Genomic DNA, 25,152 nt, shown 5'->3' on the forward strand with positions numbered 1-25,152 from the left:
ATTCAGAAGTGATATTTATGCCTCAAAGATGACCAATTATTTTGTAGAGACCATATGTTTAGTCTCTTTAATGAATAATAAGGAGAATTCTACACTTCAACAGCCAAAACTCAAATCAATATTCAATTTGCTCTTGTTGAAATTAACCTTCTGGTAATCATTCCTTCCTCCCTCTGAAATTCATCAATGCCACCCAACTCGTGAGTTTCGAACAATCCCATGACCACCCATAATTTACTATACAAGATTCACAGCACCAATTTAATAGAATATATTAAAAAAAAATCACCTGAAAAATGCAATCCAAACGGAATTGCATGCAGACGAAATTTATTTTGAGTTAGGAAACATAAAAAATTTATGTACTTGATTGAGCAGGTCCGACAATGAATAAGATTCAAAAGCAGCTGAATTTAGAGAAGGCGATAAGTGCATCATTCAAGTCTCCCCTTGAAAAACTGCACACGTACCCCCTCACAGCAATAGTCTACTTCAAACAAAATCAGTAACTACACTGAAAAATTTGTTGCACTATTTCAAAATCATATGAGCATATATGCATGATCAGTTGATAAAGAATACCAACATATATATTATATGTGCATCCAATCTATATTCGATTACCTCCCTCAATGTTGAACTCTCTCTCTCTCTCTCTGGACATCTATATGCTCTTCCAAAACTATTATACTTACAAGTAAACAAAACCTGCACAGCTATACTAGAGCTTTACACAAACCTAAACATATATACACGACTAATCATGAGAAAGACTGCAAACGAACAGCCACACACTTTTTCCTCATCAAAAAGCCCTCCTACAATGCATCAAGACACCGATTCATATGCCCAAAAAGTATCCGGGTCAGGACTGAAGAGAGAAAAATCTTGGATTTCTCGGTTTGCTATGTGCCAATCTACAAATCGAGCCTGAACAACCTTGAATATCACCAAGATAGTAGGCAAAAGCCACCATTCGTCGTCCTCCCTGACATAATGAGATTCAAAAGTTAATTAGACCCTTCAAAAATTCGTTACCAGAGTAAAGACAATTCTCGAAAGTCTCCAAATTAAGAGTCTTTAAGCACAATTGTCATCAGCGAGGGATTTATTAGTCCATCTTTTGGCACCCTCAGCAAAGACGAGGGATAAGCCTTTGTTTAACCTCTAGCTCTTAGTCATCTGGAAACTGCTTGTTCTAGCGTGATAGAGCTAACGGTGGTGGAAATAAAAAACAAAAGAAGAAAATACACCCTCCAGTCGCACAGTTTGTGTTATTGGGAAAAGGCTCATAAGGATATACATGCATAGTAGCTTTGCAATCTCAGAATCCCACGAACTCATGAAACATAAGCCTTTAATTTGTTCAGTGTCATGCATTCCCTTCTCCCCATATTTAATTTTCTTAGCATATCAACTTTCTACAGCTATATGGTTCCTTTATTGTTTATTACTTGCAACTTGCTATTGCAAGGCTGCACTTGAAAGAAATGCCAAAGTCTTTCTTTAAAGTTCTCTTATCCTTCTTGAATACAAACACGGATAAATCAACCAAATTTTTCAAGAACTCAATCACCTTACCGTCTGGAATTCCATGCATTAGTATCTGGATGGGGCTTCAAATACGAAACTGCATAATGAATTACGCTACAGATAAATGCAACAGCCTGCACAACGATATAATGATCAGATCAAACTATATAATATGAAAAAAAAAAGAAAAAGAAAACCAACACAACATATATCTTGTGCCTTTTTAATTGTCTCACAAGGATTCTTAAGCCTCAAGTCATATACAAGCAGTTTAATCCCTCGTAATTGTTTGTTTACAACCTGGTTCAAGTACACTCAACAAAGAAATCCCCCATCAATTTCTCCAATTGTTTATATCAAGATCCAGACGTCTTAAAATGATGATATCGTACACAATAGGTGAAAAAGGTGGCCCTCATGCTTCACCATTTAGGCTGGTAAAAGACAAATAATATGTGGGATCGAACTGAACTTATAACCAAGCACTTTTCTGAAGTTCTTTGGACAAGACTAGTTTGTGGGGTCCTGCAGATTATGTCATTTGGATTCAAAAAAAGGTAAATATCTAAGGTTCCCAAATGACCATAGACAACTTATGTAAGCAATCCAGAAACCTTAAAGCAGATCATCATTTACAACAGCATAAGTAGTTGACCTAGACATGCTGCACCTCAAACATCACTTACAATATTTGACAATGAGGATGCATTCCACAATGCATAGACACGAGCAAGTGAAGCTCTCCTGGCACCTTTACTGAATAAGGCATTCAGACCAGCTGGAAAAGTAGAAAGCAATGATAGGGGTAGGATAAGCAGTACAGAAAGAAAAGCCCCAAGTGACATCCAGTAAAACAGAAGCAATATAAGAAGGGTAACGAAAAGGTCTGCCAAGACCATGATAGAGATCAGCAGCTGAATCGTGTCCTGAAACAGAACAAAAACCCAATTTTTAGATGCCAGATAAAAATTCAACCAGCAAGAATCAAGCTTGCGAGTACCTCTCTGCCAACAGGCCTGGTGTTATGCAACAGAAGAGAAAAAGGGAAAAGATAGTCCCTTTTGAAATCCAGTGATTTCAAGGTAATGTCATTTATAAGACCACCATTCTTTCCAGCAGTAGTCCTTTTGCGCAATAATGAATGACTTGTACTCAGATGGCCATGCTGTGCTTTCCGATGGCATTTATCTATGGTGGCGAATTTTCTGGTCCAAGAAAAAGACAAATTGAAGAATAAGAGCATGAAGTCTGAAATAACTTAGTTAACCAATAAAAGGACAAGTGTTATCACGATCCTTGCGATGAAATGTTAAGATTATCATGAGCAAGTACAGCAGTCCTCAATTTCCTGATATATTAGTTTGCTAGTCATCCGACATAGGAAATGCGGTTAAGTAATTCATCACTTTCACCTTTAACAATTGATAAACTAAAGAAAAAGATAATGTTCCCGAAGAGCTCAAAAATATGAATATCAATAAACAGATCTTTAAAAGCTGGCATCTTCTGTGGCGAAGTTTACAAATTTATGTTTGTTTATTAGAATGGATGAAAAAGTTTTCCTCATCAAGTCCGAAAAGATTTTATAGGATCCTACTCATGTAGCAGGTTAGTACATCCCAATCACCAGACTGCCATTCATCACCATCCAACTTTTCTAACTTAGAGTCCACAGAAATAGCTCGAAAGCTTAAAAGTATCAATACCAGGAAAACAGAATGCATCACCATTCAACTTAAGAGGAGGTAGAACTCAAGAAACTTTTAAGTGCCTCTCCCTATGTCTGTCTGTGCATGTGTGTGTGTGTGTGTGAGAGAGAGAGAGAGAGAGAAGCATACACTTTTGTCTCTTAGGTGAAGATATGAAGATTACCTTGAGCACTCATCACCACTGTCCAAAATATCAGACTGGTGGACATCATGGAGAGAATAATCACCAACTATGACCCAAATACCCAACTGATAGTACCCACTAGCAGTGGCTTGGAACCATCCTAACTCAATTTTAACACCATGAAAGTCAAGCTGGGGATTTGCATGACTTCTGATCCAACTAATAACAGGGACCAGAGTAGAACGGATTGATCCCTGCCTTACTGTTCTCAGCTGGGCATTCAACCCCGCAACCAAACGGTTCCAGACAGTTGTAGGAACATGCTAAAAAAATACACAATGATTTACATGTTAAGACAAGCATTGCAAATGAAAGTTTTTTTCATATACTAACAAATGCCATTCTGTAAAGACCTGAGCAAGGAGGTTTGTCAATAGTGTGTCACTGTGGAGATTATAGGGTGACATATAGCTCCCATTCCCACCAAAGATAATAGACATAGGAAATCTCTTCTGCATACTCGTTACAATATCCATACGCTTCTCATCTCCACCAAGGAAGAAATCTATATAAGCAATCATCAGGTCTGGCGTTGCTCCAACCTGCATAATAGCAGCCCAGAACATCAGTCTTGGTAAAAATATGTTACTCCATTTGTTTTTTGACCCTTCACAGTATAATTTAGTCTAACAAAGACTTGGGAAGTTAGTGATTTAGACAGGCTTCCTATGCTTCAACTTATTTTCAACTACAAAAAATGAGATCTGAAATAGACTATTCTGATATTCATACATAAAAAATTCACACTATATTAGTAAAGAAAACAAAGTCAAACCTTCATTCCTTTGTATAATGCTCGTGATCTGCAGGATCGTAGACAAGAATGATCATACTCAGATTTAACGTACTCCTGAAGACGGTGGACTTTATTTCTCCGACGCCATTGTTTCCAGGACCAGGCACAAGGATAAGCAAGAACTGATAATATACTATGCACTGACCCTTCCCACCATTCATATGCAGCAACCAAGTTGATCTCATCAATAAATCTGTTGAAAGCATCTTCATACCTGCCGTTAATCACCATTAGCACATATAACCTTGGAAATTTTGCAACATACACACAATTTTGTTTAAAAAATCTCTCACATTGTCGCTGTATTGGACCAGATAGTTGAAGCTTGAAGCTATGTGAGTCTCAACCAAGTACAATTCATTAGAGAAGAAGTCAAACTTCTGACTCAGAGAAACGGATAAAAGATTGACTTATGTATCTTTGTGAAATATTCATGAATAAGAAGAACGACTAATATCTTTCAGGTGTAAAACTCAAAAGATACTAAATAATCATAAATGTAAGAACAGTTTTTTAAAATGACAGAAAAAAATATGTTCAGCAATCAAAATTGTCTTGTAATCAAAGATGTCAAAAGAATTAATAAATTAAACTCCTACATAAAAGGTTCCAAGATGAACGAGGTTTTTTCTTCTAAACCTTTGCCTACTGTCCAAAAAAATTTAGATTACATGGGAATGCTTACACAATCTCAACAATTGCATTGGGAGGCGAATAGGGAAGATGCCAAGGTTCTCTGAAAGTATTGGGACCCATAAAGTACATCCTGTGGACATGGCTCTGAGTTTCTTCAGCTCTGGTACCTCGGACCTAGATGTTAAGCAAACAAACGACTGTAAATTAAAAATTGCCAATTTTGCAATACTACATAAATGCATCCTAGAACCAAAAAGTTACTGAAGGCCATACCTCAGATAAAGAAAGAAGATAAGGAGAATGATGATGATTTTGGTGCTCAATTGAATTCACATTGACATATGAATATCCTGACCCAATCAATTTGATCCTCAAAGTGCTCAATACTAGAGCTAGAAGGAGTACAAGACACGCCGATAAGAGTGAGAATGGCCAGGGACCTCCAAAAGCATGTATCAGCTCTTCAAAAGGGGTATAGCAGTTGGGCATTCTGTACTTTTCAGATATACATATGTAGGGACAAGCTGATTTGGTAACACCCCCTGTAGCAAACCATACCCAAAATGATTTTTTTTTTTTGGGCATAGCCAAATGAAGTTAGATCTAACATGTCCAATGATGGAGCAAATAATTGAGAAAAAATTCTAAAAAAATTAAAGCTCATTGCATTACATCACCTCGTACATAGACAAAAAATGCACGACTAGGAAGGCGCTCAAGGGGACAAGGTTTGCAGAGATTTTCATCAGATCCTTCAACATCTTTGTATGTGCCAACAGGGCATTCCTAAGAATCATTACATTACCAAATGAAAGTAAATTTCCTCTAAATTAAAATTACATTTTCATACTCTCAGCAGCAAGTAGTTAAACGTGGATCAATCACAAGCTTTAAAAAAAATGCTTGATACCAGATCTGAAGAGGAACTATTTATGAGACAATGGATTCATTCCAGTCAACCTACTCTTATACAGGAATTCATTCTACTCATATACATGCATGTAAAAGAGAACCAGTAAGGAAGAAAAGGTACATTGTCCCATAACAAAGAAAAAAGTTAATAATCACTTGATATTTCCCTTAGCTTGGCATTTATGATAGGCATGCCAAGCAATTCAGCAAAAATTGCAACATTTCAGTAGAAGTTAGTATCCACAAATTGTACTCTTAAATCACATTTTTTCTAATCCTAGCACTCAAAAATGGAGAACATCAGGCAGGAACCAAACTGACAAAGTTAAAGATTTCCTATCTTAAAAAAGAACACAAACTAGCAGGAAAAAATCACCTTGATTTCCATCAAGAATGGGTCAAGAAATGTGGTGGAACGTATTTCTTTCCTTAAATTGTTAAAATGAACTCTTGGAAGTTTAAGAGCTCAAAACAAAGAGGAAAATTAGGGAGTCTGACATTCAAAAATGTAGATCTCGTTTAATAGCTTAGGAGGATTTGGTATTTTAACTCATCTCCAAAATCTAGGGCTTTGCTTTCTATCCTCCGAAATCAACCCTTGACCAGATATAATGTGAAAAACGAACACTGTATTTTTTTGCCTAGGATTTAAAAGCGTTGTCAAAACTCTTTTCTAGCTTTGTCATCTGGAGAAATAGACAGCATGAACTTCAAGTTTCACAGCTTGCAGAAACATCCAAATTTTTGCTGTTAGGATGATTGCTCACGGGTTCAAGGTGTAAAGTAGCAGATATGTTACCCCATGCAGAGGACAGGGTATCCAGATGCTCAACAATAGTTTTAGTACAAAGGAGGATATCTAAAGATTCCAACCGTGGGTGGACATTTTCTTTGGTCATCTAGTCAGAAATTGTTTTAAAAGGATTTTCAACCCCCTTTACCTGGACTTCGATCGTGGAAACATCCATAAAAGGTAAAGGGAATTTCTATTTTTCAAATTGTAAGTTCTTTAACTATGATGCCCACTCCAATTCTCTTCATATAGCTGTCTCGAACAAAAAGTAGAAGATATTGTACTGCCGTAAAAGTTGAATGAACTTTCAGTAAAGATAGCTCCAACATTTATAAGTAATAGTTATGCCCCAAAGATGACCAATTCTTTGGCACAGAACTTATTGATCTCTTTAGTGGATAAGGAAAAATATAGACTAAAACAGAAGCCAAAACTCAATCAGTAATTTAATTGGTCCTGGTGAAACAACTGACTGCTAAGGTACTACTTCTCAGTCCAAGGGGCAAGCTGAATCAAAAGCAGGATAGTTAGCTACTAGTTCATGTGATTAAATCCAGTTACTAACCGGCTTTGTCTCATAAATCACGCAATAACTCCCTAATATCAGATGTAGGACAACAAGAATTACTGTTGATCTCTAATTGTGGCATAAAAACCACAACCTACCCCCAAAACAAAAGAAAAATGAAAGAAACGAAATAGAAAAATGGTGGGATTTTTTTATTAGAATGGGCAATGTGCATAGAGAAAGAGGGTCCAAAAAAGACAATCTATATATTTAGAATTTCTAAGATGGGTCCACTGTGAACTATGGAGTGTGAAATTTAGGTAACAAACATTGCTGAACCAAAAACCAGAAAATTTACTCAAAATAAAGGTTAGGGGGGCAGGAGTTAGGAACATCTCTTGCCTCTCACTGCCTGTTCAGTCTATTTTCTCGATCTACATTAACTAAGAAAAGTTCCAAGTAGTAATTTAGAAAGAATTATGCATGTCATCCATTCAAGTGCAAGATGGTCAAGAAAACTGCAGCTAAACAAAGCAGTGGGAAGACAAAGAAATACAGACATACCGTACAAAATGTACCATACAGACCTGTAGGGCACTTTTTCCCAGTAACAGTGCCCTCCTCTCCACGAAGACCACCTCCATTGCCAGCTCCTCCACTGTTAAAATTTGGACGGCAAGTAATGTGAGTCTGGAGATTAGAAACTCTTTTCTCCTACAAGACTATAAATAATCATCTTTTTAGTCATATACCACTGTAATGAAGAATTTCAGAAAAATGTTCATGCATCTCATCTATCCAACCATAGGACCAGTAATAACTGGAGGTTTTAACAATATCAATGTTAGATGGTCTACAACTGAAACAGGAAGGATTGAGTTTAAAACATCCTGCCATGAATTTATTGCTATACACCCTCATCTCATTGTCAAAAATCTCAACAAGAAGTATGATCTTCCACAGACCCATCGCATTGTGTTAAGCCTTTGTGGCAAAACAAAAAAACAGTTGAAAATCATCTTTCTATTGATATTTAGGATTTGTAGGAGTTCAACAAGGTGACAATACGGCATATGACAACTTTAACTAATCCAAAGGATCATGAAACAACATGCACCATTTTCATCTTATGTTTTAATATGAAACAACATGCATCATGGCTGTCCTAAATAAGTGCCACAATTTTCAACGGAACCAAATAAATGAAATTTATTATTGTCACAATATTCGAGAAGAAAACAAATGGGAACTCTTCGTGGACTTTCATCATGAATATCCTATGTAGCAAAAATAATTGCAGATAACTTGTAAAATGGGATGGACAAGTAGACAAGAAAGATTGGATTAGTAAGAGTGAGAATTGACTTTAACCTATGAAAACAAGAGATTAGTTGAGGGAATGAAGAAAGAGCTTGAAAAAAGAGACCCAGGAAAATGGAAAGAAAAAATTAAAATGCAAAGGGAATTCAAGGGTCTTGACATGTATGCATGCTGTCACTGGAGAAAAGAACACAAGTAAGAATTTAAAAAACATGAATATAAAACAATATGGAGGTTGCAGACAATAAATATGCAGACTAGTACCATTTTCATGACAGTTATAGCCACAATAGCATGTTTTATATTTTTCAAATTCAAAACATCTGGATTTACACTTAACTGTGCTTATGGATCTTTTTTTTCCCCTTGTTTTCCCTTTTTAAATTTTTTTTCCAGAAGTGGTGGGGGGGGGGGGGGGGGGGAGGGGTGGGATATAAGAAACGGGAAGGGGCGGGGGGGTTTGAACCCACAACCTCTAAATTCCTGGAGCCTCAACCTTAGCCACTAGACCAAGGCCTCCTCAGCTTGCACTTCTGAATCTCTGGTTGCATGGCAGGATAAAAATACATGTGGATTGTCCTGCTACTTTAATTTGGGACAAACATGAAATAGAAACAGACTATATCTTTAAAAAAAATGAGCATGATCCATAAAAAGTTATAGATCAGATATTAAACATACCTGTTGCTGAGAGTACCATTTACAGTTGCTAGTGGGACGTATTCATTGCCTGCATCTATATTTGACCAGTGAAAATGGATTCTTCCACCTCCACCGCCACCACCGCCGAGAGGTCCACCATGGCCTCCAACAACAGATAAAGAGGAGTTCAAATAAAGGGCAAGTGATTGCAAAAACAGAAGAATTGTCCCACCAGAACCTCCACCAAGTCCTCCAATCAAACTGCCATTACTGTTTGTTGCTGCTTTACGACAGCTTTCACCATCGGACCTCACAGATCCACGAATATCAAGCCTTAGGAGTGGCCACTGGTTAGATCCCATTACTAGCAAAGACAAAACATTGAACACCAAGAACTGGTAAGGTAACTTGTTAAAAATAACAAGGATCAGAAAAACTTGGGTAGATCACTATTTTCTAGGCTCCTAATTTGTGTACAGGGAATTCTATATCGATATTACATAATCAGTACTTTAGACATTTCTGCCAAGTAGAAATGCAGAACCTTTTTCTTTTGTTTTGGAAGTGAAATAAAGTTATGCACTCTTTCAAGTTAAAGCTGGACCCTTAGCAGCAGATTATCCAACTTTCCTTCAATCTGTCAAGCCTATAAAATCACTATATGCTTCAAATAGCTTCTTTCTCTCAAGTAGATTCCTTTCCCAATTTCAATATCAAGATAAGAAATGTTATGCAGTCATGTCCTTCCTAGATGAATGAGTATATTTTAGATGCTTTAAACTTGAAAAAGCAACTAACAGCACCTTCAAAGAAAAAACAACAATTTTCAAATAAGCAAAATAAAATAAGAACAATAATTTACTCGAACTGGTTACCAATCATCCCCCCTCCAGAGATATTTCCACATGACAGGTTTGGAACCTCAGAACCACTTCCTAATTCACAAGGAAGATCTGCTCTACCATATCTCTGGCCACCTTTACTGAGGATCCCATTATAAAATCCAGAGCCCCCTCTTCCTCCATGTCCAGCACCACCACCAGCCCCATGTGAGTAGTTTCCCTGACCAACACCACTACTGCAACCTGTATAGCTCAAAATCAGATAAGAATCTTCTACGCATAATCCTTTTGTTAAAGCATGGATTCTGATTTGATTAATGATGTCCAAAGAAACCAAACAAAGCAAATGTGAAAGCATTGTAAACAGAACAGAGATTATGCACAAACAATATTACCAAACTCTGATGCAGTTATCATGCCAATACTGTCCACAATGACAGTTCTTGCCCTGTGGATGTGAATAATGCTCCCCATAATTACACCACTCACAAGAATGTCTTCAACACGACAAATCTACCAGAAGTGCACACAAGAGAGAATTAGTCTAAAAAACAGCAAGGAATTGTGTGAAAATACTTTTCAGCCCAAGAAAAAGAGGATTTACATCAGCAACGTAAAGAAAACCACAAATAGAGAAACTTGTGGATAATTTAATTATGGTTGAGGAGATAAATGGACTACATAGATTATCAGAGAGACAAGTTTATGCAAAGGGAATCACAACTGATTCCTCCTTAAACTCTCCCACAGGATAAAAGGTAAACCTTAAAATTGATTTCTCTCTTCTCTTGGACAAAAGGTAAACCCTAAAATTGTTTTCTCTCTTCTCTCCTGTTTTATTCTTTACACGCTTACGACTGACAAACTATGAACCACAATATCAATCTTGTGAAGCGTCTTCGTAAATGAACCACGTACTAAGAAGCTACACATAAGTACCGATTCATCTTCAAGTTAATTTAAAGGGAGAAGACAACACATAACCCATACTAGATATGAATAATAGAATTGTTGTCAAGAGGTAAAATTGAGGCCAAATCTGTTCATGTTTCTGGTCAACTTTACAGGTCTAGCTTTGGATCCAAATTTCCCCATCCACAGGATAACTTGTGGCACTACAAAAGGGTATACCTTCATTTTATACTGACATTGTTCCCATACCCAGCATAGACTAACCAGCTGTGAATAAGCTACAAAGCCATACAACCTTTGACTCTATATATTGAAAAAGAAAAAAAAAACACTCAACTTGCTTAGCATATTGCGAAAGGAAGAGGAAAAATAACACCAAAGAAAGACCACTTACTTGCAGTGAGAAGCTCAATGTATAATTAACATGACAATCATCTGGAGGGGTTATCAAATCCACTGGGCAGTCAGAGCTCTCACAAAGAGATTTTGTTACCCTATTTGAAGGGTTAGATAGCTTATATCAAACTTGTAAACCAGCAAGAAATTGAAATCACTGAAACACCTTTGAGCTTCAAAAATGAACACCGAGTGTTTACTTACATGCTTCTACTGCTACCATTGTCCAGTGGAGCTTGAAGCAAAGATCCTGGGCCAACCTGAAAGAAATACGTCGTCTTGTTGGGTAAACATACAGAATCAACAGTTGTGTATCCAAGAAACAGCTCACAATAGTGAAAACCAAAATGATTTTAAACTTGGTTACATAATTTTAACATTCAAACTATTTAGCATGAAAGGAGAATAAACATAACTGAACCAATTTAATTAGCAGAAAACAAAATTGGAGAATGAGGACAAAACGCCAAGGACTTGGTCCTTTTCACAACAGGTGAGAGCACCACCTCTCATTAGCAAAGAATCAGAATTTGTTACTCACATATAAACACCCTTCCTAGAAGTATTCTAAGCAATTATTGAGAAGGTGAGACAATATAAGACTGTATCAAAATTATAATTCTTTAAAGAAGGTGAGAATTATATTGTAAAATGACTGGCTGATGTATTGATTGGCGGCAGGAGCAGCCAAAATCCCTTTCCCCGCCGCTAATCAACAACAATAAGATAGTATTAGTTAATCTAGTGTCCCTTATTCTTAAGAATTAAACATTTTGAATAATTTGCTATCACTATCGAGTTCCCCCTTCATGCGACACATCTTGTTAAATCTCACTAACAGCAGCCTATTCTGATTCTAGATCCAAATGGTAGCCAAGCAAACCGTGCATTAGGAACTATGAGCAAAATTACAGCTGAATTAGAGCTTTGCCACCACGGTTTTCCCTGTGGCCACAACATATTAAGATTTGTTTGCATTTTCAATACATTCACATTCAAGTGAACCTCTGGACAACTCAAGCTTTACTGGCAAAACAGATACTCACCCTAAAACTCAGTAAAGACTCTGCTACACATCCAACATTCAGATATTTGAAGTAAATCAGCAAATTTTGGTCTAGGTTCTTACCGTAATGTTATAAAATAGGGACAAGGAAACTCGTTGGCCTTTGATTGCATCCCCATCACCAGTCAATTCAAGAAGTCCCTGCCCATAGAGAGCCAAATTTGCATTTGAACTGATGATAGAGTTGCCCTGAAACAAAGGAGATCAGTGCCTCTGAATATAAGCGGAAACTATATTTCCCTGATGTCTATGGGCAGCACACTTGGATAAGCTACCTTCAGAACTGCAAGATTCCGGACCTCAAGGACAGAAGTGGTAACAACTGTATTTCCACAACCGTCAACTTCAATTTTGGAGTTCAACATGAGCAACATTTTAACAGCAACTCTGAGTGCACCATACACCTGCAATAGATTACCATATCAATGAACATATTACGAACAGTACATGGATCTTACTAGCATCATTCTGTCTCAAGGCCAAAAGAACAGCACCTGACATAAGTATTTACAACTTCATATGTCTTTTACTCTCACAGGGCAACAAACAAGCATCGAAGTTGAGATAGATGAAATAATGATATATTTGCACAGAACAAAATTTTATCAAAATTTGGATACTATCCATAGGATTGGACCTCCACCTAGGGCACATATAGACAAAATATTACAGAATTTCAGTTCCGGTAGATTTTCTTCTAAAGGTCAACCATTATAAGTGAGCATACAAGGTCTTGCTGCAGATCTGACATGGAAACTTAGATGTGCTTGGTCCAAACCCCTGAAGATAATCGGCTTCCAAACTCTACAAAATCATGTCTTACAATACCAGGAGTCAGTTTCAAGAAACAGGCAACATCCAGTGCCTTCCTAGTTGTGCACTAAATTATGCACTGTTTATAAATAGTCCAGGGATTCTCCAAGTTAAAATCAACGCTGCAGGGTGGAATGAATCCATCCTTTTAGATGTCTACAGTGACATATGTCATGCTAGAAGAGAAAATTCCTTACAACATTACCATCAATTGGCAATTGCTGCAAGCTCTGGTGCTCAAGGTCCAGAAATTCTTGTAGACTGCAGACTTTTTTCTTTTTCTTATAATATGTTCTCTACATTTGCAGTCCTTTCAATACATAATTAGGTCAAATCCAGTAATAAAGTGATTTGCAAAGGTGAAGATTATTCAGCACTTATAAAAGAAATTCCTAGCAACTTACTAAGTGAAAAATCTGTAGTTCCAATAAAAGACATAAAAGTAAGACTAATCCTCTAATGCTCTTTTGAGTTCATAATTCTGAATATGTAAGTCTGTCTTAACATGCTTGCACAAACATTGGCTATCTCCTAACTCAGCAAGCATAAAATAAGTATGCACCTCAGAGGCCCAAGCATGGCATATATTTCTCTCTTTCTTTTTACATAAACCGTTATCTTCGATCAAGTTCAGAAGTAAAGCAACACTCTTAGCTATGTTTAGCGTCACAATACCAGCTTGTGTATATTAAATGCAGCAACTGACACAAGTGAACCTTTTTACCTTTATCACAGAAAAACTCATCAGCAGTTCCTCGGCTACAAGCTCAAATTCAGAGACTGGATAATCAGACAACCCAAAACTGATGCTGCTTCCATAAAGTAGGCTAATTTGGCCTCTAACCTTCATAAAGAGCAGATGTTAAAACAAAAGATAAGCAGATGTCAAAAAGTTAATCCATGAGTCTGTTAAACACTTAACATAATTAAGAGTATTTCAGATGTAAACAGTCTATCCCCACAGGTCAGCATACTTGCTAGTTTCTAAGTCATTTCAGAGCCCAAAAGTCTAGAACTATGTAGATTTGGATCGCTATTTTTTGACTATGCAAGAAAATAGTAGGAATGATTTTTTCCCTCCCCCATAGTAAAATCTTGATATTTGTTAACTCTTTTGCAATAAATTTTGATGTACATTGTACATCAAATATCACTAGGTGAACATTGATATTGCATTCTGTAAGTTCACAAAACAGGTAAACTAAACATGTTGCCTTCATTAACATATCCAGTGGTGAAAGCATGTCAACTAATGAATAATTAGTAAACCAATTAATCCCTGCCGACATCCTATATAAGACTACTATAGAAACTCACTAAAGAGCTCAAGAGCAAAGAAATAATCCAAAAGAGAAGAGCTGACCAAAAGACAATGACCCTGGTTAAGATGTGAAAATTACCACAAAAATATCAACCCATCAACAAGGAGTCCTTTAAAAAATGGTCTCAATTCAGTCCTCTTTAATTTCAAGTTCCTTGGTGTAGCAGAAATTCCCACCATTACAGACTTCATTCCAGGTCTCATTAAATTCCAACATCAAGTTCCAAAAGAAGAATGATGGCAATAGATATAAAAGTGTTTAACTTTCTGATCCAATGTATCAAAAGGTAAGACATTTTTATGAGCAATAATTCAGATCAGGGTGAGTGTGTGTGTGTGTGTGTGAGAGAGAGAGAGATTTGCATAAATGTCCCTCACACAAAAAGATCTATATCACAGTCATGTAGCGGACACGAAGGAATGAAATTATGACTGGAAGATATATGGAGACATTCATTTATTTTATTGTAAAGGAATATGATTTAAAGAAACACCTGAACTCTTGTCCAGAGCAAAGGCACCAAAACTTTAGCATTGTTTTCCACATAAACATTTGTCCAGAGAGGACTAGTAGAGAAATCCAACAAAGGAGTCTCTGTTTCGGTAGTAATATTGTCATTACTAACTCGCAGACTCAGTACAGATGCATCAAAATAAGTACCCGCTGCTCCAGCATTCAGTTGGCATCCACTACTGAAACCACCTGCCAGTGAACCCAGATCATGTAACTTAAGCTAATTCTGAATGCAGAGATAAAACACTGGACGAAAAGGGAATCCACAAAGCAACACATATTTTCTTTTACAGACATACCAGGGAGAAGCAATGATAGCTATTGGAATTTCCAAAGGATTTAACAAGGAATTTCCATTGGAGTTCTATTTGTTTCAATGTGATGGCAAGACATAAAGCATTCCTCATAATTGTGTCAGACAAACATTTCATCTTCTGGTCTGATGGGTCATTTCATCTTAATCATAATTGTTGGGGTTCAGTAGCAGAATCCAATTAGTCTACAATTTCTTAGTATTGCTTTATATTCCGTATTACAAACTGACAAAAATCACAAAAAGATGTATTAGTCTGGCAAGACGATTCATAATTACTAGAAGTCACCTTCAGTTGTCGCCCTTAATTAATCCAAGCAGCCAGTTACCCTCAACAACAACTTAACAGCAATTCTATATCTACCCAAGGTTCAGCACTTTAAAATTAACTTCCATAACTTCCATTTAAAACTAACCACTTTATCATGGGAATTGAATAATGAGAAATTTTTATGGGCAATTCTACCAGTGATCTTAATTAATTATTTGCAACAGTGGACGATGAATGCAAAATCGTAGAAAATCATTTCAACATGTACGCGTCAAAAGCTCGAATTTCCTCAAGAAAGAAAAAAGATATACTTGACTAAATCAAAATACTGGGAGGATACATTTATAGGATTTCCTATTTAGAAATAAAAAAATAAAGTGCTCCTGGTTAATGGCCAATTCTAATCCTGTTCGTTCTTAACCTTTGTGCTAGAACCCAGCCTTTTTTTAAAGCATGAAGCTTTCAATTTACATGGGCATATCTTTGAGAGCAGATTTATACGTTGGTATTGGTCTGTATGTACATGGATTTCTACAGGTGTGCTGCTTGTGTTATCCATCGCTGTCTGTGTGTGTCATGGCATATCAGCTTTTACAGAAGTATCACCGAGAAGCTTATTAGTATGATTCACTAGAAGCAGATACCAAGAATATCAAACCAATAAAGCTAAATGGTCCTATTTAATCATCTGATCGATACGCAACAAAATAGAAAGTCTTGAAGTTCCTATCAAACAGATATACATACATACATACATATATATATATATATATATCAAACCCACTATTCCAAAAAGCGTCACTGTTGATGGAAGTGAGAGTCCAATAGAAGAAGGAACCAACGACTTTACTAGAAAGAACTAGATTCAGCTGAAACCAATACATACCATGCACGGTGACTTTTACATCTTCTTGTTTGCTGTAACAATTCAGAGAAATCCTTCCTCCTCCCCCACCACCCCATCCTCTACCACCAGCTGCACTGATGATACCAAATCCCTTCCTGCATACAAAAACTCATGCAACAGTTACGAGAGGCATGAAATTGGAAACAAAAAATTCATCTGATTGCTGCTTGCGGAACTATTGTATATATCTATGTAGTTATAACACTATAATTAACTGACAAAAGGTCTGTTCGTGGAGGTTGTTGTAGTTTTCATTTTAATGTTTGCATTCAACTGTAGTCACATTTTCGAGTAAAATTTACTGAAATTAGACAGAGTAGGGACAAGAAGAAAATTAGAAGATTACTGTTGAAAAAAATACTCTTTTGCCACATTTTGTTGTATATACAGTCCACCTTGTCCAGAAGTCTTACAGTATGTTATTGTCTGATATCTTCCTACTGGAGCTCCTACCTTCTGCCTCTTGTATTCATTATCCTAATTGATATGACACGACTTTTCTTCCGACTGCTACTTTTGCCATTAAGTAGTTATATTTGTTCTTGCTTTTTCACATGACAACTTTATCATCTCCTAAAAATAAACCAGTTCACAAGTGCTACTGGTTCATAAAGGCCACATTAAGTGTTGGTTCTTAAGGACGATAATTTGTCCTGTATGTGATATGCTTTCCTTTGATGCATAAGAAACCTAATCAGCACCCATAAACAACTAACATATTTAGGAAACAAGACAAAGTACATGACAAAGAAGCAGACTGTGTAAAAGGTGATCTAGTTTCTTTAAAAATTACTTGTGAACAGAGTTGCCACAAATGTCACTCTGGAACCATAGCATATGACTTCTATGAGATTCAAACTACTAGACCAATAGTTCTAAGCAACATAGAAAACAAGATCTTTTACCTTAACTTCATTTACATCAATCACCTTCTGAATCCAGAGAAGAAGAAGAAGAAGAAAGGAAAAAAAAATCTTTTTTTTGGTGTTTGTTGTTGGTGGGGGCTGGGGGTGGAGCCTTGCATGGAAATCACAGATTGAACAGTTTTTGTCATTCAGGATTATAACATAATGCTCAAATTGAATTCATTGAGCTATTTCATTTGCACAAAAAGTAGTGGGTATGATATGGTGTTTGTTACACCCATAGGCCTGCCTTTTCTTTCATGCTGGGAAGTCCTTATATTCTTTTGTTAGCAGACAGCTTGACAGCAACAATTGATTTACCAGCATTCTGGAAAAACTAAAAAGAAGAACGAAAAAGAAACAGTTACATTGAAATAGTCAAATCAGAAAGTGACTCACAGCTTCTTTGCACGAATAAATATGCTACCACCAGATCCTCCTCCCCCCTCTAGTCCTCCATCCCCACCTTCTGCAGTTACAGATCCATTTATAGACAAAACATCCTTAACATGAAGTAAAATTCGTCCTCCACCCTTTCCTCCAAACTTATGTTGGTCAGACATGCTGCCACCCTTACTCCCATAACACCATGGTTTGGACAGACTAGACCAACAGTAAACATCACCACCCCAAAAACTTGTCTCATTAGATTTCAGACAGGATGCGCCGCGGCCACCATGGCCTCCACCGGCTCCGTCATTGCCAACGGGTGTCCCACTGGTCTGAGAAGGCGGTGACCCAGCCAACGCTGTCGTGTTTATAGAAGATTCAGCCCCCAGAGTCAGATTGCCAGCAGCAAAGACAACAGAACCAGCAATTATGGCCGCATTATTTCCCACTTTAATATTGCCAGATAAATTGAAATGTATAATGCATCCTTCAACAGGGCAAGCAATTGAAACGCTAGGAAGTATCTCCAAATTTCCAGTGCCGAAAACATGAATATCAGAATTCACAAAAAGGTTTGAATTCAACAAGCAAGTGGTATCAAATGATCCAACACCCTCTAGGTCCTCACAAGATAAAAAATCATTTTTCAGGGACGTGTATCTTGGTTGTAGAAGGCCAAAAGCATAATTCTTTTTGGACCTATTACCTAAAACTGGCCAAGACTGAGGATCCAACGTCTTTCCTAAGTCAGCTGGCTGAGTTATATATTGCCCCAAACAGAAAGATAGCACACTGATCAGAAGATGTCCAGACAAAACACACCAGGAAAGCAAAGATTGAGTGTGCACTGGACACATCACAGCTGACTAAGAAAGCAAAATGTATCACTTCCAATACATGAATGAAAATGCTCAAATCCCGGTCTACTGCTCAGCTTGGTAAAATCTGTAAAATCTAAGCAAAACCAAAATATTGCTCTAGATTATCTTCAGCGGTCATATAGCCCCCTGTATATCAGAGATAGACCATTCATCATCAAGACTGTTCCATGAAGTCCCAGTCCGGGAAGCCAATTACATTCAACATATCCTGCAAATTAGAACCTTTTCTTGAGTATTATTTTTACAAAAAGAGATCAATCATATAGAAAATTCCTAAACATAGAAGATACACAAAGTTTGGCCATGTTGGAAGCTATTCAAATAAGCTGTAATCCCGATGCTACATTTGCATTGTTAACCCAAAAAAAAGAAAAGACATAAGAAAGAGTAGTTAATGAAAAGTTGGGACCCTTTCATCCCCCAGTTCCCCCAACCCCCAACCCCCCCCCCCCCCCCCCCCCAAAAAAAAAAAAGAGAAAACGTGGCAGGGGTGAAGGGACAATCTTGGAGCTAAACTCATGCCGACAGAGCAAAAGTATGCATTTGAGTGAATAAACATATATAATTGGATATCTGTATCTTTTATCTACTCATTGTTTTCTACATGTTACTAAGATAATTGATAGAAGAACCACAAATTTTCTCTTTTTTTCCTTACTTCTCTGGTAGTCCAGAAAATTCTAACCAAAAAAAATATAAGGAAAAAAACACTTATTCATCGATTACTAATTAGACAACAAAAACGCTAAAAATCAAGACTCATAAGAATTGAATTTGAGAAGCGGCGAAAGGCAGGGTACAAAAACACAAACATCAGAAACAACCAATAAAAGAAGCACACAAGACAAAACCCGAGAGAACTTCACTAACATGTAAATGAAGAATCGATTCCGCATTGGCGATCACGCCGGTAAATCATTTCTTCAAGTAATGCAGATCAAAAAACACAAAATTTACCCAACAAACAAACATTATATCCAAAAAAAATCAAATACAGGTATGCATATTTAAACGCATGTAAGTATATACAACATCAAATTCCTCATTTTCAAACTAAATTTCACCTAAACATGAACTAAATTCCCATACTAACTACAAAGTTAGTGAATTTTCACTTACCAGGAGAGAACGGAGAATTCTGGAGCGTTCAATAAAATTGACTCTTTCGTCTTCCTCTCTTTGCGTATACTTGTATATATACACCTCTCTTCCTTCATCAATGAATTTCTCGGCGTTTCTTATATTTTTTTCAAAAAACAAAAAAAAAAGGAGCGAGACTGTGTGACGTATTGGATAGTGATGGTGACTGGACGGAAGCTTTTCCCCTTTTTCCTTTACATTACTTTATGGTTTTGGATTAGATTGAAAGGAATTCAAACGGAGAGAATGGAGAGCGATGAAAAAAAGAGGAGTAGAGCAAGGAGGCTCTAGTGCGTGAGTGTGTGTAAGGAGAATGATGAAGAAGACGCAGCGAAGAAAGCAGAGCAGACTGAAGAAGAAGGGGAGAAAGAACTAGAAGAGAACAAAAAAGGAAGGCAGCGGAGAAAAGAGTCATAAAAGAGTCCAACTCACTCAGGACTCAACACGGTGCTGTGCTGGACAGACTCCGTTTTAGATCCACTGTGTCCAGTGACTTTCCTCGCTTTCGTGTCCCTCCTCTCTCGCTTTCCCGTACATAATTCTCCTCCATTTTTTGGGTAAACTTCTGAAATGCCATTCGTTTCTGATTTTGTTGTTGACTTTTTGGGGTTTGGTGGGATTTTCTTTTTTTTTTCTTTTCTTGAACCTTCGGTGGAAAAGGTCCCGTTTAGATTATTATTTTTTAGAATTTTCATACAAAAAATATAATGTAGCGCTTCGATATATACGAAATAAAAATGTGATGCCCTCACGGAAGTGGTCTAGCGGTAAGTGGGCTCTTAAAAACTTTTGGTGGGCTTAAATTTGAATCTTACCCTAAACTTGAACATCAATGACTCGTACGGAGTTGCTGTGTGGGGTCGTGGCGCACTCTTCCTGTTTGATGTGCCGGTTCAGCTCCTAACGGATCGAGTCGGGATATGTTCCGAGTTACCAAAAAAATAAAAAATAAAAATGTGATTTAAAAATTTTTTGTTAGAAAACTACAATCCAAACATAGCCTGAGGTGTTTTCTTTTTCAAAATTTATGTTGTTTGGTTTCCAATGTCTAAATAAGGAGAATATATTGTTTATTATTAGTTAATAGTTACTTACGGATGTCTTTAGAGGTTTTGGGATTATGTAATCCCATCATTTAGTTGGGGCAACGAGGATTTTCCTGTTTTTGGTGATGGCAAGTTGCTTTCAAACATAAATGACAAGAAACATTTCTTTTTTTAGTGTATAAAGATTCAATAAGCGAATTAGCTGCATTGAAGAAAAACATGACCACTACATACCTGCGAAATATCTTTTACAGTGTCAATTTTGCAACAAGTACGCGTATGTACCATAATTTGGACAGTTGCTTGGTTTATGAGGACCTTTGACTCTATTTTGGCTTTTTTCTACAAAAATATCTTCACTCATTTGCAATGCTAAATCCAATAAAAAAAATTGTGTCGTAACATGATATACTAAAATATCTTTGTTTGGATTGCATTTTTCTGGATTTTTCGTAAAAAAAAATTACTATAGCGATTTAATATATATAAGGTAAAAAAATAATTAGAAAATGTGTTCATGGAAAACACGTAGCAATTTTTCTTTGGAAAGAGGCAATCTAAACACAATGGCACAATCTGATCGACTGACTATTGGGTTTGTCTGATGAGTGTTTAGTGGATAGGATACTCTTTTAAAATGAGTTTGAGATGTAAATCGAGAAAGTGCTTAAATTCAAAAAGAATGATAACTATAAGAATTTATTCTTTTTATGCTGACAATATATGCACTATCAGCGTTGTTGGATGAACGATAATTATGTAAAATTTGAATTTGAAATTCAATTTTTACATATATATTATGAATTTAACGGTGATAATTTATTTACTGTCAATATATATAAGATTTACTTTAACTATAATAGCATGCATCCAAATAATAAACTACATGTTCTACAAACAAGTGTTCAATGGATATCCAAGGAATTAAAAAAAAAAAGAAAAAGAAAAAAATCCTTCATTATTCTACAGAATAACAAAGCATAAATTCTTGTTATTAACCAAGATTCCCGGTCAGTGACTGAATCCTTGTCATAATTTCCTGCTTTCGTCTAAAACTCTCTCACTTCATAAAAATGGGATGGTCCAAATTTAATTAGCACATTATTGGCTTGCCTTCCATAATGGACACCACATGACAATAATTCCGTTAAATACTACTGTGATCTTAACACATTTCGGTTGATCCGTCGGGCCCAGAACAATGGCAGAAAGGATTGGGAAGAAGACATCTTTCTTCTGGTTGATGCACGGTGTTCAGACTTGAGATTCCAGAATACGGCACAGTATTAGGTGAGCTCCATTTCTGATCTTTGAAGAAAACTTTGTGACGAAAGGGAAAGATATACTACTCCCATACCATACGTGTATAATAATAGAAAGAAAATCATTGCATGGTCCATTTTATCAGATAAGATAAGATTAAGAACTAAGATGGGACAAATTCCACAGGACAGTTGGACTTGTTATCAAACTCTATTTAGCGTCTTATGATTCACTTGTTATCGTAAAATTATCCGACCATAAAATTTCCGAGCTTATATACGAGAAATCATATGATATGAGAAAAAGAGTATAAGTATGAGATTTCAAATTCGAGACCTCCTGTTCATATTTTTTTAAAAAAAATCATATGATAGTATTTTAGATTTTTTTTTTTTTAGTAACTTTTCAGGGCAGAGAATAAAGCAGCATGAGACACTATTGGAAGAGATAAGGGAGCGCCAACAATTTTGAGGGGAAAAGACACTAGAATATGATAGGTGATACTCAATTGCTAAGCTGAAAATGAAGCCATGATGTAGCTTGTTTTTTGACTTGATTAAGTTAACTACGCGAGAAAAAATCAAGCTCTTGGAACACATAACTGGCCCCTCTTGTGACCCGTCAACAACTTATGTTGATAAAGCTATTTTAGGTCCATATAGATATAGAGAGTTTTAAAGAGATTTCACATTTTATGCACTTCTTTATAAGATTGAAATTAATCTCTAATTGTAGGATCAATATTAGGAGATAACAACTAAATCACAAACGATTCAACCAGACGAAACTCATATTATATTGTGAGAACTGCATCCAAAACCTCTAATTCTTGAAATTGTAATGATATTTGTATCACTACTAGACTAAAATTGAAGTGACAAATTTTACATATCATGAATGAAGCTATAAAAAAACTTGTTGTATAATTTTCATCTTATGAGTTTTAAGTATAGAGGGCATGAATTTTGTTACTCATTTCTATGTGTTCATTGCGATATTTGTCCATGACTGCAGCACGCACAGTTTTTACTCACAGTAAGATTCGGGGTTCGAATTCTAAACCTAACAATTAGAGGTAGGAACGATACAGAGAGTGGTGGAAGAGTTAAAAAGGGGAAAAAAAATCAATTACCATATGTCTAAGCAAACAGGCAGAGCATTCCTCATCTAGCAATTCGCTCATTTGGCTTGCTCAAACCAATATGTCCACAGAAATATGCATGATGCAGCAATCTTGATACTTGCTAAAATTGATTCCTAATGATATACTACTGATTATTGATTATGTTGCGTTGGCCAGAAGCCCGGATCCGCCAAGTCCAATAATTCAATCTGCCTGAAGTCAAATTTGTCGGTGGTAAAAAATTTCATTTAAATGTAGAAATTGGCAATCTACACAAGAACTCAAAAGATTGAAGGAAAAATAGCAATTAGTGGACCAAGCCACCACCTGCTCTCTTAAAAAAATGGAGAGCAGAGGGAACCGGTCAACATTTTCACATACATCTGTAAATAATAGTAGTATTCATCTTTGTATAATGAAAATGGTTACGCATTTTGCACGAGCAGCTCAAAGATTTACTCTTTTTATAAATACATTTATCAATTACTCTTTTATCTCTCGCATATGTCAAATCGATATACCATACACTTCGATAAAAACCCTGAAGAAATAGCAATCCAAACGGGACCTTTATTTGTTCCTGATACATACAATAAAATATATTCAAAATCTTAGTATCCATCGTATGGTATTAATCTGTTGTACAAGAAACGTAAATGCCAAAAAAAAAAAAAAAAGGTTACACGTCAAGCAGGATTAGGATTACTACTAATTAAATAATTAAATTGTGGTAGTTGACATGAAATATAAGCAAACATTAGATTATTCAAGTTAGGTTAACTGGCTCAAAGCCAATTAATCTACACAAGTAATTTTTAATGTTGCTAAATCTAACATGCGAGCATGGGGATTACCACGTTTCAGCTAATCTGCTTGCATCCTTTTCATATGGGCTAAACTATGCTATCCTTCTTTGAGTGAAAGGCAACAGGACAAACACACTAGTCAGTGTCCTTCGACATCAAGGAAGAAAGGAATTTTTGTAAATTTATTTCGATAAATTAAATATATAATTTTCCTAAAAGTAAATGAGCAGCCAAAATGAGAGTCACGAGATGAATAGATTCATGCCTGCAAATTTTTCTTTAAATCATCTGGAATGTGTACAAGAAAACTCGTGGGGGGTTGATGACGAATCTACCTCCAAAAAAAAAAAAAAAGTAACCAAAATAGTAACTTGAAGTTTGAGGTTGATGACAATCTCCAAGCTGATGTACAACTTGTTATCCTGCAAAACCATTGAAAATTACATGAATATATACGTGTTCATCCGTTCTTTTGACCCTAGATGAGGCACAGACTATGGTCAGGTCATAAGATACAGTTGAGAATAGCCGGAAGACAGGATTCAAAGGGTGGAAGGTTCCCTCTTTTGGATTCACTAGCGTTGTCACATGAACGCAATAATCCTTGTCGGGAGGACGTGTGAGATAGATAACATAATACATATTCACTTTCCATTTTACCTTGTCGAAAGGAAGACTCCAAATTTTTCCAATGGCAAAGAATAAAAAGGAGAAACGTTGAAAGTCAAATTAAAACCCCATGAATGAACACTCGGACCAATAATAATCTTACCCGTTAAGTTAGGTCTCAAGCTATGCACTAGACCTTTGGATTGCAATGGAGAAGGAGAAAAAGGAGAAGAGTTGAAAGTCGAATTAAAATCTCATGAACGAACACTTGATCAATAATGTTCTTACCTGTAAAGTTAGATCTCGAGATATGTACTAGACCGTCGGAAGACAATTACGTGTTATTCTAAGCTTCAACGTGCATTGAGTCATAAGTCCTTTATATTTATCCGGAAAAAAAAAAACAAAAAACTAGTTTATCCAAAGTAGTCCAAGGGTGACTACAAAACCAGACAAATAATACAAAGAAAAATTGCCTTAAGCTCTACCCAATGCTTGGTCAGCACTCATTATTATTAGCCTGTACTACTTGTAGAAGTTTAGGACGGTGCGCAATATATGTTTACATGCAGGCAGGCTTATCGTTTAACATGTCAACTAA

General features: G+C 36.4%; 1 protein-coding gene and 1 long non-coding RNA gene across 3 annotated transcripts; both read right to left on the bottom strand.

Moving 5' to 3' along the window:
• Positions 1–568: 568 nt before the first annotated feature.
• Positions 569–20,139, bottom strand: LOC113707055 (uncharacterized). Of its 2 annotated transcripts, none has more exons than XM_072062523.1 (23): positions 19,684–20,139; positions 17,693–18,772; positions 16,368–16,483; positions 14,878–15,086; positions 13,787–13,906; positions 12,525–12,653; positions 12,313–12,438; positions 11,388–11,443; positions 11,182–11,281; positions 10,271–10,388; positions 9,909–10,118; positions 9,073–9,397; positions 7,636–7,729; positions 5,536–5,644; positions 5,132–5,400; positions 4,908–5,032; positions 4,202–4,436; positions 3,780–3,968; positions 3,406–3,689; positions 2,534–2,738; positions 2,220–2,459; positions 1,582–1,667; positions 569–988 (listed from the first exon to the last, which is right to left on the bottom strand). In XM_072062523.1, the coding sequence occupies exons 2-23, from the start codon at positions 18,538–18,540 to the stop codon at positions 829–831; spliced, it is 4,353 nt and encodes a 1,450-aa protein (XP_071918624.1). In that variant the 5' UTR covers positions 18,541–18,772; positions 19,684–20,139; the 3' UTR covers positions 569–828. The 2 variants fall into 2 exon arrangements, with proteins under 2 accessions (XP_071918624.1, XP_071918625.1); XM_072062524.1 differs by having other exon boundaries at positions 887–988; positions 1,577–1,667.
• A 4,053-nt stretch (positions 20,140–24,192) lies between these two features.
• LOC140013174 (uncharacterized) lies at positions 24,193–24,858 on the bottom strand. Its single transcript, XR_011820238.1, has 2 exons — positions 24,715–24,858; positions 24,193–24,364 (listed from the first exon to the last, which is right to left on the bottom strand). It is a non-coding gene; the product is annotated as an uncharacterized lncRNA (long non-coding RNA).
• Between the last annotated feature and the right edge of the window lie 294 nt (positions 24,859–25,152).

Source organism: Coffea arabica, chromosome 8c (genome assembly GCF_036785885.1).
Source record: "Coffea arabica cultivar ET-39 chromosome 8c, Coffea Arabica ET-39 HiFi, whole genome shotgun sequence".
Lineage (NCBI taxonomy): Eukaryota > Viridiplantae > Streptophyta > Magnoliopsida > Gentianales > Rubiaceae > Coffea > Coffea arabica.